At 36.7% G+C, this 16,547-nt stretch overlaps 1 protein-coding gene across 2 annotated transcripts in view; it reads left to right on the top strand.

The window, feature by feature from the left end:
* The window catches only part of doc2b (double C2-like domains, beta), a 203,995-nt gene that overhangs the window by 138,298 nt on the left and 49,150 nt on the right, over positions 1 to 16,547 (top strand). For both annotated transcript variants that reach the window (XM_055017076.1, XM_055017075.1), the window contains one exon: positions 2,997 to 3,071. In XM_055017076.1, coding sequence (XP_054873051.1) covers positions 2,997 to 3,071 — 75 coding nt within the window. The remainder of the gene's footprint in view (positions 1 to 2,996; positions 3,072 to 16,547) is intronic.

The following is a 16,547-nucleotide window of genomic DNA, read 5'->3' as shown; positions in this document are numbered from 1 at the left end:
AGCAATCTTTCCTTTGTGATGTTTTCAGAGCTTTTTGAAGGACCTCTCCAGATCTTTTGAGCAGCCATTTTGAAGCTCAGTGTGGTTCTTCAGCCATATTATGCACAACTTTTAACTTTAAAACAATTTAAATGGTTGAGTTATATAAAAATTCACCCTTGCTACAGTGTCATGGACAGGAAAATTGGCTCCAGAGACCGAAACAGTTCTTGTGCTAGGCTGTAAATGTGTTTATTTCTGCTGTAAAGTTGGTTATTCTAACACGGGGGTCTATGAGGATTGAATTGCTTTTGGAGCTGCCTCAAGTGGTCATTCGAGGAACTGCGGTTTTTGGCAATCTTCAGTGTGTTGCTGCTAGTGTGCACCTCACTTTAGGAAAATTAATCACTCGTCTTTGGATGCTATAGTTGCTACTCTTCTTGGTGACATCGTCCGTGAGCTACTTATCCAATAATTTGCTAATAATCCCCCAGCCTCCAGTCTTATTTTTGGTACATTAAACAGCTAAAGGGTTAAGTGTACAGCAGAAGTTTCTAATACTGACATTACATTGATAATATGAATTTGTTATCAGGGTTTTTTCGGCTTGCATGAACAACAGTATGCAGGATGATTTTGCAAACGGTAACTGCCATGAGTCTATTTTACCTTCTTCCACATAAATCTCCGCATTTTCCTTTTATTTCAGTCATTAGATAAACAAAAATGTCTATTTAGTCTGAGTATATGAAACCACAATTAACAAAACTGAAAAACTACTCTAAAATTTAGTTCTTGGTCTTATCTAAAACTCCTTTGGGGAGCATCAAATGTTCTTCTATGCAGAAAAACCGTGGAGGGCTGATTTTTAAACTCTTGTTTTGGTATGAAATGTAGGTTTTTGAAAGTGACGCTCACTCAGAGGAACTAGACTGTAGAGCAACAAGTTAAAAACTCTGACATTCCTGGTTCTGTTGTGCTGTACCTGAAAATGACTCAACAGATATTTCGCGACGGTGTTCAGCAGCCACACAGGGTGACATAAACTGAAAGAGGCTCAAATTACAATTTCTCACAGGCAGTAAAGACTGCATTTGTAGGGAACATCTCTGCTTTTTTCTGTAAAAACACTGAAAGACTGCAGAAAGACCAACCTCCGTCCACTGGGGGTTTTAGTTATTGATGGAAAACATCTACAGGATTGCTGATGCTCAGCATAAAACTTAATGTTCGCTCACAATGGTTTTGAGGCTGTTTCTTGTCTGCTGCCCATATAAATGCAGTTCCTTACAAGTACAATGACTATCTTTTATCCAACTCAGTCCATTGTGATATTGTTTTGTATTTGTTTGTTAATAAGTTAAAGCTGTTGTGTCTGAAAATGTGCTTCTGGACAGCTATATTTCTAGATTTTTCTTTATAAACATAACATTTTAACATTTCTTTTACTTGAGCTCATTTATTATAGGCTCCTTTTGGGGGGATTTTATGGTTTGTGCAGTTAAATTATATTATTATACTAAGTTGTGTTATTGGATTAGTTTACATCTCACATTTTGTGTGGTCTTGGGTTATTTTTACAAGAGATTAGGCTTTTTTTTAATATAAGAGATAATACATTTGCGGATCCTGTACTGGTTGTATTTTATATCATAACCCAGGAGCTGTTATCTCACTTTTAGGACCTTCCACCAAGAGGCTATTTGCACTCACTAAAACCATAATTTCCTTGTTTGTATAAGTTAATTATAATGAAATATAGTTCAGGAACTTCAGACCACTGGTCACCACTGTCAAACTAAAACAAGATTAGATTTAGAGGGTTTGAGTAATAAAATTATGCCAAGTTTTTAATTTAGGTGACAAAATTAATTGTCACCTTCAATCTTCGAGATACCCAGTCATTAAAGATGTGAAAATAGAGCTGCTTTCTCCTACACAGTAATATTATTATAAATAATGGATGCACAGGAAAAAAAAAAAAAAAACATGCAAAGAAGAGTTTATGCACAAAACAATTTTAAAATTCAACAGTTTGAATCAGTATTTTTCAGTTATAACACTTTCTAATAAAACCATGCTCAACTAACTAATGACATTAAGTTAGGGAGATTAATTTCCCCTCTACAATCAGAATAGCTTTTAATTAGTTATTAATCTAAACTCGTTCGAACAGTAGTGACAATTCCGGCTGTGAACATTTTCCCAGAGGCTTGGATGGTGTCCTGTTGGACTCTGCACTTTTTAAAAAGATGCTTAAAGGTGAACGGTGCGTTCAAATGTGATGAAAAGGGGTCGTGACAAAGTGGGAGTGAGAATAATCCCTCCACCACGGGAGGTCAAACCAACCACATATGAGTTAAATGCACCCGGCGTTTTAATGGTTTTTTACTTCCTCTCTATGTTCTCTCTGCATTTCACTCCCTCTAGTACCTTTCATTCCACTCAGATGTAGTATTGTCTTATCTTTATCGTTGTAGGACCTTTATGTTGTGCCCTCTGAGCCTCATTGATTTGCTCTTTAAAGGAATGTAAACTTGTTTTTTTAAAGTCAGTTCCTCAGTGTTTCTTCACATCACAGTGAGAAACCCTCATTTGTTACTGCACCGAATGCCTCCTGCACTACAGATTTTATGTAATGGTTTATAGCTTGTGCTTAATTTTAACTGATTCACGGATTTTTTTTAACTTTGAAGATGATGTTAATGTTCTCCAGATGAAAACTCCTCACACTAAACTTTGTCTAACTTGCTACTTGGAATGATATTGTGGATAGGCCCTCCATGATCGTCTTTTTGCACTATTGTCATAACAAATCTTCAGTAACAAGCAGATTTTTTGTTAAATCATATTGATAATAGTTCTTCCACAGAGCACCGTTTGGAAAGATTTTGGTCATCACCTGACCTGTCAGTGTTATGAAGTGTTGCATGAAGTGTTGCTGCAGATTGTTAAAAACACTGTTGAGGTTTTTTAATCTTATGATTCATGAATACGTCTCTGTGTTTCTTCTATAGGGGCTCAAGCCGATGGACCACAATGGGCTGTCAGATCCCTATGTCAAGTTGCACCTACTGCCTGGCGCCAGCAAGGTCTGGAAAATCTTAGTAATTCATAATAAATGTGTGCTGCACTTTCTGACTTTCAGCATGGAAAGTCAAAATTGATTTGACTTGTTCCTTGGATTTACTGTCGATAAAGCTTGCCTTTACAGGTTAGCCTAGCTTCGCATAAAGACTTTAAGGACATATAAACAGTTAGCCTCGCTACACCAAACAGCATCACTAACACTCACAAATTAATGTTTCATCTTGGTTGTTTAAAGTCTCTGTAACAAGAAATATAAAAATGAGTATTCTCAAGCTTACTAGTTGTTTCTACCTGTGTCTCGTCTTCATGCTAAGCTAAGCTACCCAAAACATTAGCTAGATTATAGCTAATAGCTATAGCTTTTATATATATATATATATATATATATATATATATATATATATATATATATATATATATATATATATATATATATATATGTGTGTGTGTTTTTATGGCCAGAAGTGAACAAATCTGAACAAGAAAATGGAACTGGGTAGGAGAGGTGCCAGAAATTCAAAAACATGAGCATTGTTAGCACAACATAGTTACACAAAAACAACACTTAATGTCAAATTCAAAGCTATTTAAATGTACACCGAATGATGGATATGCATTGCTGTACTTTTTCGCAGCTTGCATGGTAGCAATTTGCAAAAAGCCACCTTCTAAAGCATAAAATAAATTAATATTATATTTAATATACATAATATATAAATAAATGAGCATCATGTTGTGTTGAGGGAGATGTGAAATCAGCAATTGAGACCAAAAACAAAAGGGAGAAAATCTTCAATGAGGTAGTAAATCAAGTAAGAATTAGTACCTTTTCTGATTGAATTTTATACAAACTGAGCTGGTTTTGCAACCAGAAGAGTCGCCCCCTGCTGGTTGTTGGAAAGAATGCAGATTTAAGGCTTCACTTTTCAGACCCGGAGGTCTGAAAAGTGAAGCCTTATGTCGTTCTTTTATAAACAGCCTATAGTGAAATACAAAAGCAATACTGGCCACTCTCTGCATCCAGACAGTTTAATATACCATAGAAACAGAGCTTTAAATGCTGCTTTCTTTATATTGGTGACTGTAATCTGGTCAGATCCTCTAAAAGTCTTCAAATGATCAGTTGATGGTTTTCCCAGAGCTTTCAGGAATACGTATATTTTGCACTCAGCCCTTCTTGTGGTTTTCCCAGAGCTGTAAAGAGACCCACATGAGCAGAAGGCTAATAATGTGTTTCATGATTCGGGGAGCACCACAGTGTGGGTTTGTCGGTGCAGAGCTTCATCAGTGTAAACATTAACTGACTGACCTAACGAACCCACTTACCGATGACGTGCTTCACTTGGGAAGATCTCGTCTCTTACAATCACGCCGCGGGTCCGGGTTTGATCTGCTCAGTGTCGCAAGTGGATGCACTTGAATAGGCGTTACTTTTGAAATGTTGTAGAAGAGCCATTAAATCTCTCAGTGGGCTCCATGTGTCAGACCCCAATAGCTGCTTTTTAGCCGGTGTAATTACAAAACGGAATCCAAGATTGAAATATTTCAGTGACTCACTGGTTGTTTTATAAAGGACGATGAATTCTTTAGCTTGCTTGCATCCTTGAGGGCGATTTAATCCTTTCATTAAAGTCCTCAAATCTAATATAGATCCTGTGAATGAGTACATTTCACAAAAGCAGCTTATTATAAGCCAAAGCTGTGTGATTATCCATCTACCTGACTCACATCTCCCTTTCTTCTAATACCTTTTCAGACTCGTTTCTTTTTAACTGAACTCTGTAATTGTTCAGAAATCTGCTCGGCATTGAATTTTTAGCTCTGACTTTGTACCATGGTCACATAAAATGTGAAGTTACGTCTGACAGTTATGTGATAAGCTCATCAATAATCGTGTATGAGTTACTCTTTTCTCATGGTATATGATTATTGTGGGTCATTTTTTTAAAGTTTGTTCATCAAATCCTAAAAGCTCATCTCAGTGCATCAAAGTATTTAAAGTTTTTTCCAGTAATCTCTAAATGCCTTAAAATGCCGCATTGTTACCTTCTTTACAATATCCATCCCTACCCACCACTTCACTACTTCCTGAAGCTAAAGCACACCAGCTAACCTGCAACTCTGCTTGAACACCATAAGACTACTATACCAGTAGGCTTACATCATCTTAAGTTGTTATATCTGTAAGCTCAACCAGATGTTTGCGTCATGATAAAATCAGTATTAACACGATGACAACAGCACAAGTCTATTGTATAGTTCGAGTCTCTCAGAAATGACTGATTAGCAACAAAACTCCACAATTAATCACGAAATTAACCAAAATCAAAACTTTAAACATTTAGCATTAACCTAGAACTCGACACAAGTGGATTAAAAATCTGATCAAAGTCAGATTAAAAATCTGCCCTAACTGAGGGACATGTCTTTCTAGCAGAGACACAAACTGCAGACAATGATACACAAGCCGTTGCCATGAACCAGGAAATTAGTTTCTCTCACAGTGGCTAAGGCTACGCGAACGGCTAGCGGCTAAGTTAGACAGCAGATTACCCTGAAACAGCACAATACAACACTATAATTAAAAATGCTTTCAGATCTGGACCCTAGTGGACAATAAAAGTGATACAACAGTGAAATATTAAGAAAATACAGAAGAGACAAACTGATAAATCTCAGTCAATTTCACATAAATAGATGAAAATGTCTTAATATCATAACTTCTATTTCTGTTCAGTTATAGTCACCTTTATTAATGAAGCCTAGTTATGAATGATAGCTTTGCTGCTATTACATGCTGTTAAAACAGTATATTTATTGTATATCGGTCCTAAGCATCAGTTATTGATCTTTTTTGAGCATTAATAATGGACATCGGTATCGGTGCTGGAAAACCCATATCTGACCCTTGAGTTTGACCTTAGAGTTTATCAAGTTCAAATTCCAGCAGTCTAAACTTTATTTTGTGTTCGACCTTGATTTCTAAACTTGATCTGCAGTTCTTGTTTAAGGCTTTATATAATTCAGGACTCTGTGGGAGCTACTGTAGTGACAACTACTGTAGCTGTTTAATAATAATTTCTAATTGTTTTAGTGTTAAGTTTTAGATCCTGTATGATCAGTTTTTAATACATGTCAAAAAAACTCCCGGTGAACTCAAACAGTGTTACAAATTCTCAGAAATTATGTATCTGCATATGTCATCTGTAGAATAAGGTGATTTTAATGAAATTTCAGATTTTAAGTTGAGATTTGTTACGTTTTTTGATGAAACCTCTCATCACATGACTGCTGCAGGCTGAATGTTGAAAATCTGTCAATTCTTTCTGTTTTTTCCACTTCTGGCTCTAAAATGCAGTGTGATTTTGGTGATTTTTATAAAAAGTTAGCCTTCCTTTCAAACCCACTGGCAAGTTTTGGAGTGGAGGATTATACTGTTACCTAGAAGACAGGTCAAAGGCAATAAAAATGTAATTAGGGTTCATCCTCTGGGTACCATGAATGCTGCACCAGACTTCTTGGTTGATAAGATGTTTACCTCTTGGTCAAAGTGGTGCTTGGGTGAGCAGACATCCCCAGAACTAAAGTCCTAGTGTGACTTAAATAAATGGTGTAAAAACCAAGTAAATGAATAAAAATACAGCATAGAAATGACCTTTTTCACCAAGACACCTCGATTAAATATATACCGCATCTTCTCACTTGGGGAAATGGTGTGAATGGAACTTATTTTTATGTGATTGCATTGCGGAGGTTTTAGTCGGTTGAAAAAGTGAGCAGGGTTGTTATTATCACTGCAGTCCTGTTGATTTCACACTACAATTGAACAAACTGATTTCTTGCAACTAAATGACTATACAGTAAACTGAGAGATACATATGAAACTGAATGAAAATCTCTGTTGTGGTTGAATCTGGTCTGGATTTCTGAACTGAAAACTCTTGACTGAGTGATATAAATTTCTGCAGACGGATGGAAACAGCCTGCGATGTATGTGCAACCCTTCTGTCTGCAGTATGAACCGTCTTCAGTCTCTTCACATACAAGCTGTTTAAACCCCAAACTGCTCCATATGTGCAGACCCTGATGGTGCTTTGCTGAAATTTAAAGACAGATTAATTAGTAGGAAAATAAAGATGGAGTTGTAGTTATTAAAGTCTGGAAATAGCCATTGAGAAAGCCCGCAATGAAACAGTAATTTAATAATTGTCCTCCAACACATGGAACAGGCCCATACAACAAATCTGCCTGCTGCCGGTTTGAGTTGGACCACTCCTCCTCTGTAATGACTCGAGTTAAAGGAGAAATCTGCCAACTGTAGACATCATCTGCGATAATATCCACCCAACAGGTTTGGTCCAGAGCCAGCTATTTCAACAACTAGTGTCCAGATTGCTGTGTATGTTCATCACACCCCGAGGATGATTCAAATCACTGCACAATCAGTGTATTTTTACTGGAGTGTGTCTGTTTGTTGTGAAATCTCCGGTTATGACTGCCGGTCTCCTGTAAATGTCTGTAAACTCTCCGCTGTGCAGGGATAAACATGGAGCAATTTGTTCAAAGAAGCACCATGTATACAAACTGTGGTGGCTTCAGGGTAAAAATACTCCTTTGTTACTGAATGACACATAACTACGTCAGTGTGATTCATCACTTTATTTGATTTCCTACAAGATTCTTGCTGTGGCCTTCACAGTATCAAATATGGTGTTTAGCAGGCTTAGTGCTTTTTTATTACTGTTAATTTTCTGTTGTAGATGGTCAAATCAGACGTCATTATTCTGTCAAAACATCCGTCCGATGTAGAAAAACCCACCAGCACCTCTGATGCTCACTAATTAACGTGTTCTTTACTTCACACAGGTGTTATGCTGCATCTATTTCTTTACAAGCAGTGATTTTGAACTTCCAGGTGTTCTAAAATGACAGTGTATTTGCCTAATTTGGTACAATGCAGTGGAGATAAAATAAAAGCCTTCGAACTGGTGACCTGCTCATTATCCAAACACAGCACACTGATTACATCTGCCTTTGTTGTCATTGCAGTGAAAGTACTAAGACAAGGAAATGCAGTTTAGCATCAGTAGCAGCAGTAAAGTGCATTAATTACAGTACGGTGTATACAGTACATTACAGTATAAACAGAATTAACAACATGGACAGACGCTATGAACACACTAATGTATAAATACACAGATGCGGATGCAATATAAAATAGATCAACTAGATTTACAAGTAGAGATAAATAGTGGTATGAGCAGTATAAACAGTATGAACAGTATGGAAAGTATAAACAGTGTACACAGTACAGACAGTATGACCAGGGGTGTCAAACATATGGCCCATGGGCCAAAAGCAGCCCACCAGAGGGTCCAATCCAATAGACACACTGTAATCTGTAAGTTGTAATGTGTAAATGATGAACTGAGGCATAATATTGCTGAAATTGCACTTGCTTTTACTTAGAAATTTCAAGTTGCTCATAATGTTTTGAAAAAGGATAGTCCCATAAATGTGAATATTTTCAGAATATACTTTTTTGCACCAAAACAAAGGCGGAAATGTGGAGATGTCGTTATTTATAGGCCCCTTTGTGTGGCACCTGAACTAAAATGAGTTTCTATAATTTCTACAATTTCATTTAGCAGATGCTTTTATCCAAAGCAACATACATCTGAGAGTAGATACAACACAAGCAAGGACCTGAATACAACCTGGATAAGTGCTATAAAACAAGCTCAAGTCTCATAGGACCTTGGTGCCTACAGGGAGTGCAGGAGGTAATAAGAATTTATGTTTTTCTCCTTTCTTTTTATTTGCAGTCTGACACCCCTGGTGTAAATGGTATTAATGCTATGAGACATATTCAGCATGAACACTATAAACAGTCTATAGGATCTGAGATGGAGCATGTATGCAGTTTATAACATACACTTTAACATGCAAATACCCTGAAAACCACCTGTTGTTATCCCAATCTGTACAGACTATATGAGTGGAAATTAGTCAGAGGTGTCCATAGGTTGTTGCTTCAGATAGAATCAGGCCTTTTTACACACTGAATGGGAGGACAGTACTGTAACACCCACTACAGGGAACAACAAGGTCAGAATTTTAAAAATGAAGCAGAGAAACTTGGGAAAAAGTTATTACAGAAGAGAAAACTCTAATTAGTGAGAAAATGGTGATCAAATGGAGCATCAATTTTACTGTTAATTCTGTCTCTGAGCTCTTTTTCTGGCATTCACTTTATTTATTTTCACTTTTATTGATTTGATTTCATGTTATAAAGATTATTTTCTCAGGTTCACAGTATGTCATCTTTAGTTTAGCTTTAGATTCATGTAGCATCAGTAGTATTACCTCTGTATAGATTCTCAGTCATTCAGGTCATAGTAATCCTGAGAACTTCAGTTGAAGAAAGATAAGAGGTCTTCAAGAATCAAAAAAAGGAGAGAGAAATCCAGTTACCTTCTACTGAAACTCTTAAAGTTAATAGTATAACATCACAATAATGAAGAAGAATCTTACCTTGTATTGGGATTGCTGGTTCCAAGAGATAGAAAGTCTTACTGTTTGTTGTATTTCCTTTTTACATACATATTCCTCCAGTAGGAAATGTCTTAATGGGAGGACAGGACTGTAACACCCACTACAGGAAACTACAAAGTCAGAAACTTTAAAAAAAAAAAAAAAAAAAAGTCATTACAAAAGAGAAAACTCAAATTAATGGAGCATGCAGTTTTACTGTTAGTTCTGCTCAGTTTTTTTGGCAGTTTTTAAATTTCATTTTATCAATTTCTAAAATTTCCTTGCAGACTCATCTGCACTTTCTGGAAACTCATTTCAGCTGGATGTTTGATTACATTTATCCAAACCAGAGTCTGCAAAGTTGACTTTAAAGTTAATTTGAAATACACTGGAATCATCCTTTATGATCAGAAACACTCTCATCCAGCGTTTCCTGACTTCTACATTAGAGACTCTCCACCTCCTGCTACTTTACTGAATGTTGGCTCTTAATATTAGAGCGACATGAAGACATTTCCAGAGTACGGAGCCCTCCGTACCAGAGGAAGCTGGACTGCTTTTTTTTTTTTTATAAAAGACCTGCCAGCAATATCACAAAGACACAACAAATGAATTACCATGTCTTCAGAACGCTGAAAGAGGTCAGGATGCTTACTTTTTATTATCTTTGGCTCGCTCCTCCTGCCATCTGCTCTCCTTCCTGCTGATTAAGTGTCCAGTGCATCTCCAATGAATGGACATCACGGCATCACAGTCAGCGCTCACATCCCCAAAATGCAGCTTCTAAGCTGATTTAAATGTACTTCAACAGTAGGCAATTATTTTTAGGGCCTGACAAGCGTCTAGCTCTTGCAGCACGGCCGGTGTTGTATCCATTTCTGCTGATTGGTTTGAGTTTACATAAGAGGTTCTCCAGTCTTCATACATCCTGCTGTGGTTGGCTATCACTGTTAATGCCAACTATCCAGCTGCTTTCAGCTTAGTGGCAGGAATTTATGCAAAGTGTCATGGATTATTTGACTGGAAAGTCAAATTAAACTCTCTGCGAGGGCATGTAGCCCCTCAGATTTGTCTCGTGTCTCGGCTGGAGGCCTCACAGAAGCCTCTGAATATTCCTGCAAGCATAACGCAACGTCTTCTCTCTCCCCGCTCAGATATTCTCTCAGCTTGTTCTCAAAATAATCATTAGGCTCGGTCTCAGAGCCTCATTACGAGCCACTAAAAAGGTCATAAGTTCTGCTTGCACTCTAATCAGAAGTGAAGTTTCACGCTCTGCTGCAAAGCCAGATCGCAGCTTCATCTCCTCCGAGGCCACAATCAAACACAATGAAACGCCTGCAATTATTCCCGATTAGACTGTCAAGCGCTGACAGGAATTGAATACTGTAATATGGTGATGTGAAAGTGATCAAGTGGTGCAGTTGACAAACCTGGCATTTAATAGGTGCAGCAAATATTTGAATATATTTAAGAAAACACTGAATTGAAGACAGGATGATACAGGCAGGAGTTAGTCATTAGGGGGCTGATGAAATGAGAACTTGATCGTTTTTCTAAACCTTTGTTTCAGAAATCAGTTCAGGAAGCTAGACTGAGCTGTTTATTTGCCACAATGAAAGCAATAAAACAAGAAATGAGAGCAAAAATTAGATTGTGCAAACAGATTCACTTGCAGAATTACAAAAAAATACTTATTTCTTTTTAGACATGAACTCCATGTCTTCTGAGAACAGAACACAAATAGTTTTATGGACCAAACCATTAATCCAAACACAAAAGACAAGGTTGAGTCAGAAAAGACACTGATTTTTGTAAACCACGTCTGGTTATTATGTTATTTGTCCAGCAGCACTGACTGCTCACAGTGATGAGCTGTCTGTCAGCTGGACGTAACACCCGTTAGTAAGTGTAACTGCTTGTAGCCACAGGGTCAGACACTGCTGATTTTATAGTAAAACAGCATTTGAACAGCTCAGCTTCATGCACATGTTCACCTCTGAATTATGGACTGATGTGAGCTTTAATGTTAGTTGTTAGAAATTTAGTGTTTAGTTAAATTTAGCCGGGAAACTGGTCAGTTATTTAAATAAGGTGACAAGTTTTGGAATATCTTGGCTGTGAGAAATGACTCAAACTGAATATAAAATGTGAATTTTCTGTCAGATTATGCAGTTCAGTATACAAGACAGTCTTACATGCAAAAAGACAACAAAACCAAGTTCCTATAACAATAGAAAAACTGTCGCACTCCGAAGACTCGAGGGAATTACTAGGTGTCTCTGCAAAAGTCTTAAAGGTCTCAAATTCTGCATATTTATGAGTTTATAATTTTATTTTTTAGCATTAACTAGAATATGTTTATGTTCAATAGTGTTCAAAAAGCACATTGTTTTTCTCATAATGTACATTTTTGCAGCATATTTTATCAGCTTCTGTCTGAAACACTCCGTATCTTTAAGACTGGTCTGCTCTGATTGGTCAAAACGAGGCGTTTTAGGCAGGTAAGAAACAGTGTTTGGAAGTTTGCAAACCTTTTGCATGCACAAAAACAGGCATATAAGATGCTGAAGAAAAGCGAAAACCCCAAAAACTGAACATAAACTCTTTAAGAGAAACAATAGTGATTAGAACACATACTTTAGCATTTAGCCTCACTAAAGTATTTACTTCATTTACCAATGTCCTGCTGACAGGCGCATTTTGGACACAAACATGAAAGAATAATCCCCTCCTTTTTTTGGATTCCAACACACTTTTCCCAAATTGTGAATCACATTTTCAGTTAATTTTAGTTAATCTGAATATAAATAACATCTCAGAAAGCAACTGGATTAGTGTGGATTCATTTATACCAAATTAGTTTAGTTCTGGTTTTATTTAAGCCCTGAACGCGAAACCGGGGCCAAATGTTCATACAACTAGTCAGCATCATGATGGAAGATTTCCAGGTGCTTTTAAACATTAATCCAATATAGGCTTTACCCTTTAACATTGACTGCACCTCGTAAGAACCTCATTTTGTGGAGACAGATTTGTTACTTCTAGATGTTTTCTAAATTTATGTGCAAAGCTAACAGACAACATACAAGAAATAAGTGGAATAAGATGCTTTTAAATTGTGTTACAAGGAGTTTTCCTGTGTTTTACAAGCCTGACCTAAATAAACTACTAAAAACAAGGATAACTTCTCATCTGCAACAGCTGGAATGACCCTTTTCTGATTTACTGATGTTGAAAACATACATTTTTCTCGTGTATCTGCTGTTTTACTGTATGTGATCACAGTTAGAGTGAAATGTGCCAAAAAGAACAGAGAATTTCAGGCAGAACAGATTATTTTTTGCTCGACTTGTTAACAACACAGATGGTAATAAAAAGCTGCAGGTGTCACAGTTTTAAACCAGCAGTTTTCGGCTGGTTAAATTAAAGATTACTGAGCTGTATTAAAACTGTCTGTACTTCGGTTTTGTCACCTCTCTTCCTTTTTAAACTCAACCAGGGATCCAGAAGTGAATGTAAAAACAGATGCTGCTTTAACTGGCCGGAGAGCAAAGCCTTTTTGAGCCTCTGTGGCCGAAATGATTGCGACTCCAGTTGCTCATTTGTAGCAGCGTCGTCCATCTGTGAGCAGCTGGCGGAGGTGAATTATTTTAATCCATGCCGATCGCACCTGTAGAAGAGATTAAAACTCCACCTCGTTATCCGTCTAATTCGCTGCTTTCTTTAATCTCCACCTGCAGCATTTTCACTCTGACATTATGTAATTTAAAGGACCTTTTAAAGCTTTGCAATCCTTTAATTTAATCATACCTTCACGTCCACCTGCTGGATTTATTGACACCTCTGCTCACATTGAAATTCATCCGATCACTTTGTCTGCTTTTTATGGTCCCGCCAACAATCCACTTAGTAGCTCCCAAGAGCGGCATGTAAAATAATCAAGGTGACCCTCTGAGAAACAGTTAGAGCACCTTGACCTTCACACAGTGGATGGAAAGAGTGATGAAGCGCCCACATGGACAGGTAGAATATCACTCACTGACAAACACAGTGTCTTATGTGCTATGTCAGTGTTTCTACTCCTATAAAGGAAAAATAGTTTGATATTCACCAGGTTAGTTTGTGCAGTTCTGATTTTACATGCCTATACAGTAAATACCTCAGTTTGTATGGTTGGGGTGGTATACTGGATCATATACGGGAGGGATTTTTAATTGGAAAGTTTGTTTGTTTTGAGGTAAAATATTCATGAAATAAATGTTTTTTTTCAATTATTTTTAGTGGTTCTCTCCATGAGCCATGTACTCCTGCAGATTATCTCGGTGAATTATTGTTTTATTTAATTTATTCCATTTATTCTGACATTGGAAATTTCATAATTGGTACCAAAATCACTGAAAATTCTACAATTCTCAATGCCACTTTTGATACCATAGCAAAAAAATGCACCAACGAATTGACTGTGTTTCAACGTTAACTTTTTTATTTGATATAAGAACAAATGAAGCTTTTATTTAATTTTAAAAAAGACATTATTGTACTAAAACATTGGAAAAAATCTTTGTTTTATGGTGGCATAACATTTCTTGGGGCTGGGGTACATGGACTTGAAAAGATAATTATTGTGCAATAAATATATTAAATTTATAACTAATAATAATATATTACAGAAACATTCAACCTTCAAAGTATACACCTTTTCTTGTATAAAATCTTTTTTTTCCTTGTTAATGAGTCCATGTGGTGTTCTTTATGTATATTTTTAATTTTTATATGTTTATTTATCCAAAATAAGCAGTCAGTATCATAGCCGAGTATTTTATTTTGAAACTGCACTTTACCAATGACGCACAAAAACACAAACTTTGTTAAATCTTTTTTTCTGGACAAGCATTTCTGAGGCTGAAACACTGTTTAAACCTTGTAGCCTGAGAATAAAGCTAATAAAACTGCATTTTCCAGATAAATACAATCAAAACAATCAAGGCTGAGCTTCATGTTTACTCTAGAACACACTGGAGATTATTTTTATTCAGAAACATCATTTTCAAATTAAAAGTTATTGGTATGGAAGCAAACTGCTACTACTTACTTTGTATTTAGTCATTGTGCTTTTCCAGTTTTTTATGTCCATTTCCAACTTGTGTATCCTGCATCTCTTCTTCTGCACTTGTGCTTCTCCTTTGTCATTTTTTTAATTTGGAGTTTTATTTTTACCTCGTTATGTTTTGAATTTCTCTTTTTGAACTGTTCCCCTCACCACCTGGATTCTCTCCACCTTCCATTTGTGTCTCATCCTACCTCAGCAAACTTTTTTAATTAAAGCTAAATGCTGTCTGCATTTCGGTTCTCAATCCTCACCGTGCAAAACTGTTTGATGAGAGCTCTTAAAAGTGTAAAACCCTTCTGAATATTCAAGTTTAACATGTAAATAAATCGACCTACAACAAACTGCGAAGCTCTAACAACCTCATTCTGACGATAACTGCACAAATAAGAAGTGTGGACAGTGATTCAAAGGCTCTGGAACAAGCCTGACTAACATATATTTGAGTATAAAGAGACAAAAGTCATAAAATAGGCTTTCTAGATAGCTGAATTATGGGCTTAGTATTTCTAAAATCCTGGCTGCAGCCTCGATGTTTAGCAAATTAATGAATTAATCATAATACTGGTCATCTACTGGCATTTTTATCTTATAACGAGGAGGTTCAGTGAGTCAGACATAACATTATAATTACTCAACATACATGTTAACCACATCTTATGACACCTACATGTTCAGCCTGATGCAGCATGTTTAATAGAGTTTTAAATAAATCTGACAACACTTCATAATTTAGGGCAGAAAGAAAGGAGGTAAGAGATGAATAATTAGGAGAAAGCCTGCAAGATTCACATTTAATAATTCCAGTAAATCATGAAATAAAAATATGGTACTCGCGTTTTTATACAGAATGTGATTAGCGGCCTTCAAAAAAACATTGTTTTGAACACTCAGAGTGAGTGTGTGTGTGTGTGTGTGTGTGTATGTGTGTGTGTGTGTTTAACAACCTTCCTGTGGGAATCAACCGCTGATTGAGGCAGAAACAATCAGCGAGAGCCTTGTTACATGGAACCCTGTCATCAGACTTGCATATAATGGCGCCGGCTAATTGATTAAATTCAACAAAATCACATGTCCTCACCCATGGCTCGTAACACAACGTCTTCATCCGCGTGTTGTCGCCGTCGTGCTGCCAGGATTTCCCCACACAATATTCCGCTGATAAAAGCCGTGTCGCTTGTCACAGTGATTTTCATCACCTCGCTAAATTGCAGTCAATGCAAATGTGACACAAATAAGTGAAAATGTGATGTATGTCGATATTGATGCAGTTCTTGGTAATCAAGCCTCTCACTGCCTGTTTGCCTGACATGCACATCAAGGATCTTATACAGTGCAGTATATATCTATTAGTGTTAGTAGTATCATCATTTTTAATCCTCATTTCAATGATCTTACCAGGTTTGAACTCCCTCCTAGAGAAGGAAACCACAATTTATTTCTTACAACTGAAGACTCTTAACTGGTTGTGTACTTTAAAAACACCTGAAGGAGCTTATTTGGTATTCATGCCTGCAATAATAGATTTTTTTGGCCATTCTGGGGCATCAAGATTTGCAAAAATACAGGAAACTTGTTCACAAATGGTTGATTATTTACATATCTAGTACCAACACAACAATAGTATTGGTCTGGAGTTATGTTTGTGACCATCTGGAAAGCTGTAAATGCAATTTTTGCTCTCCTTTTAGCTCCATTTTTGGTCTCCTCCATTGAAAACGACAGTAATGGAGCTGAAAGTTTGCTGAATTTTGCTGTGACTCACTACAAAACTGAGCAAATCTCTGCAAGTTCATCACTACAACCGAAACACCGTCATCTGTTATTGTACACTACC

This window comes from Amphiprion ocellaris, chromosome 14 (assembly GCF_022539595.1).
Source record: "Amphiprion ocellaris isolate individual 3 ecotype Okinawa chromosome 14, ASM2253959v1, whole genome shotgun sequence".
NCBI classification, from domain to species: domain Eukaryota; kingdom Metazoa; phylum Chordata; class Actinopteri; family Pomacentridae; genus Amphiprion; species Amphiprion ocellaris.
The sequence above is the reverse complement of the archived record's forward strand: the minus strand, read 5'-3'. Positions and strand labels throughout refer to the sequence as shown.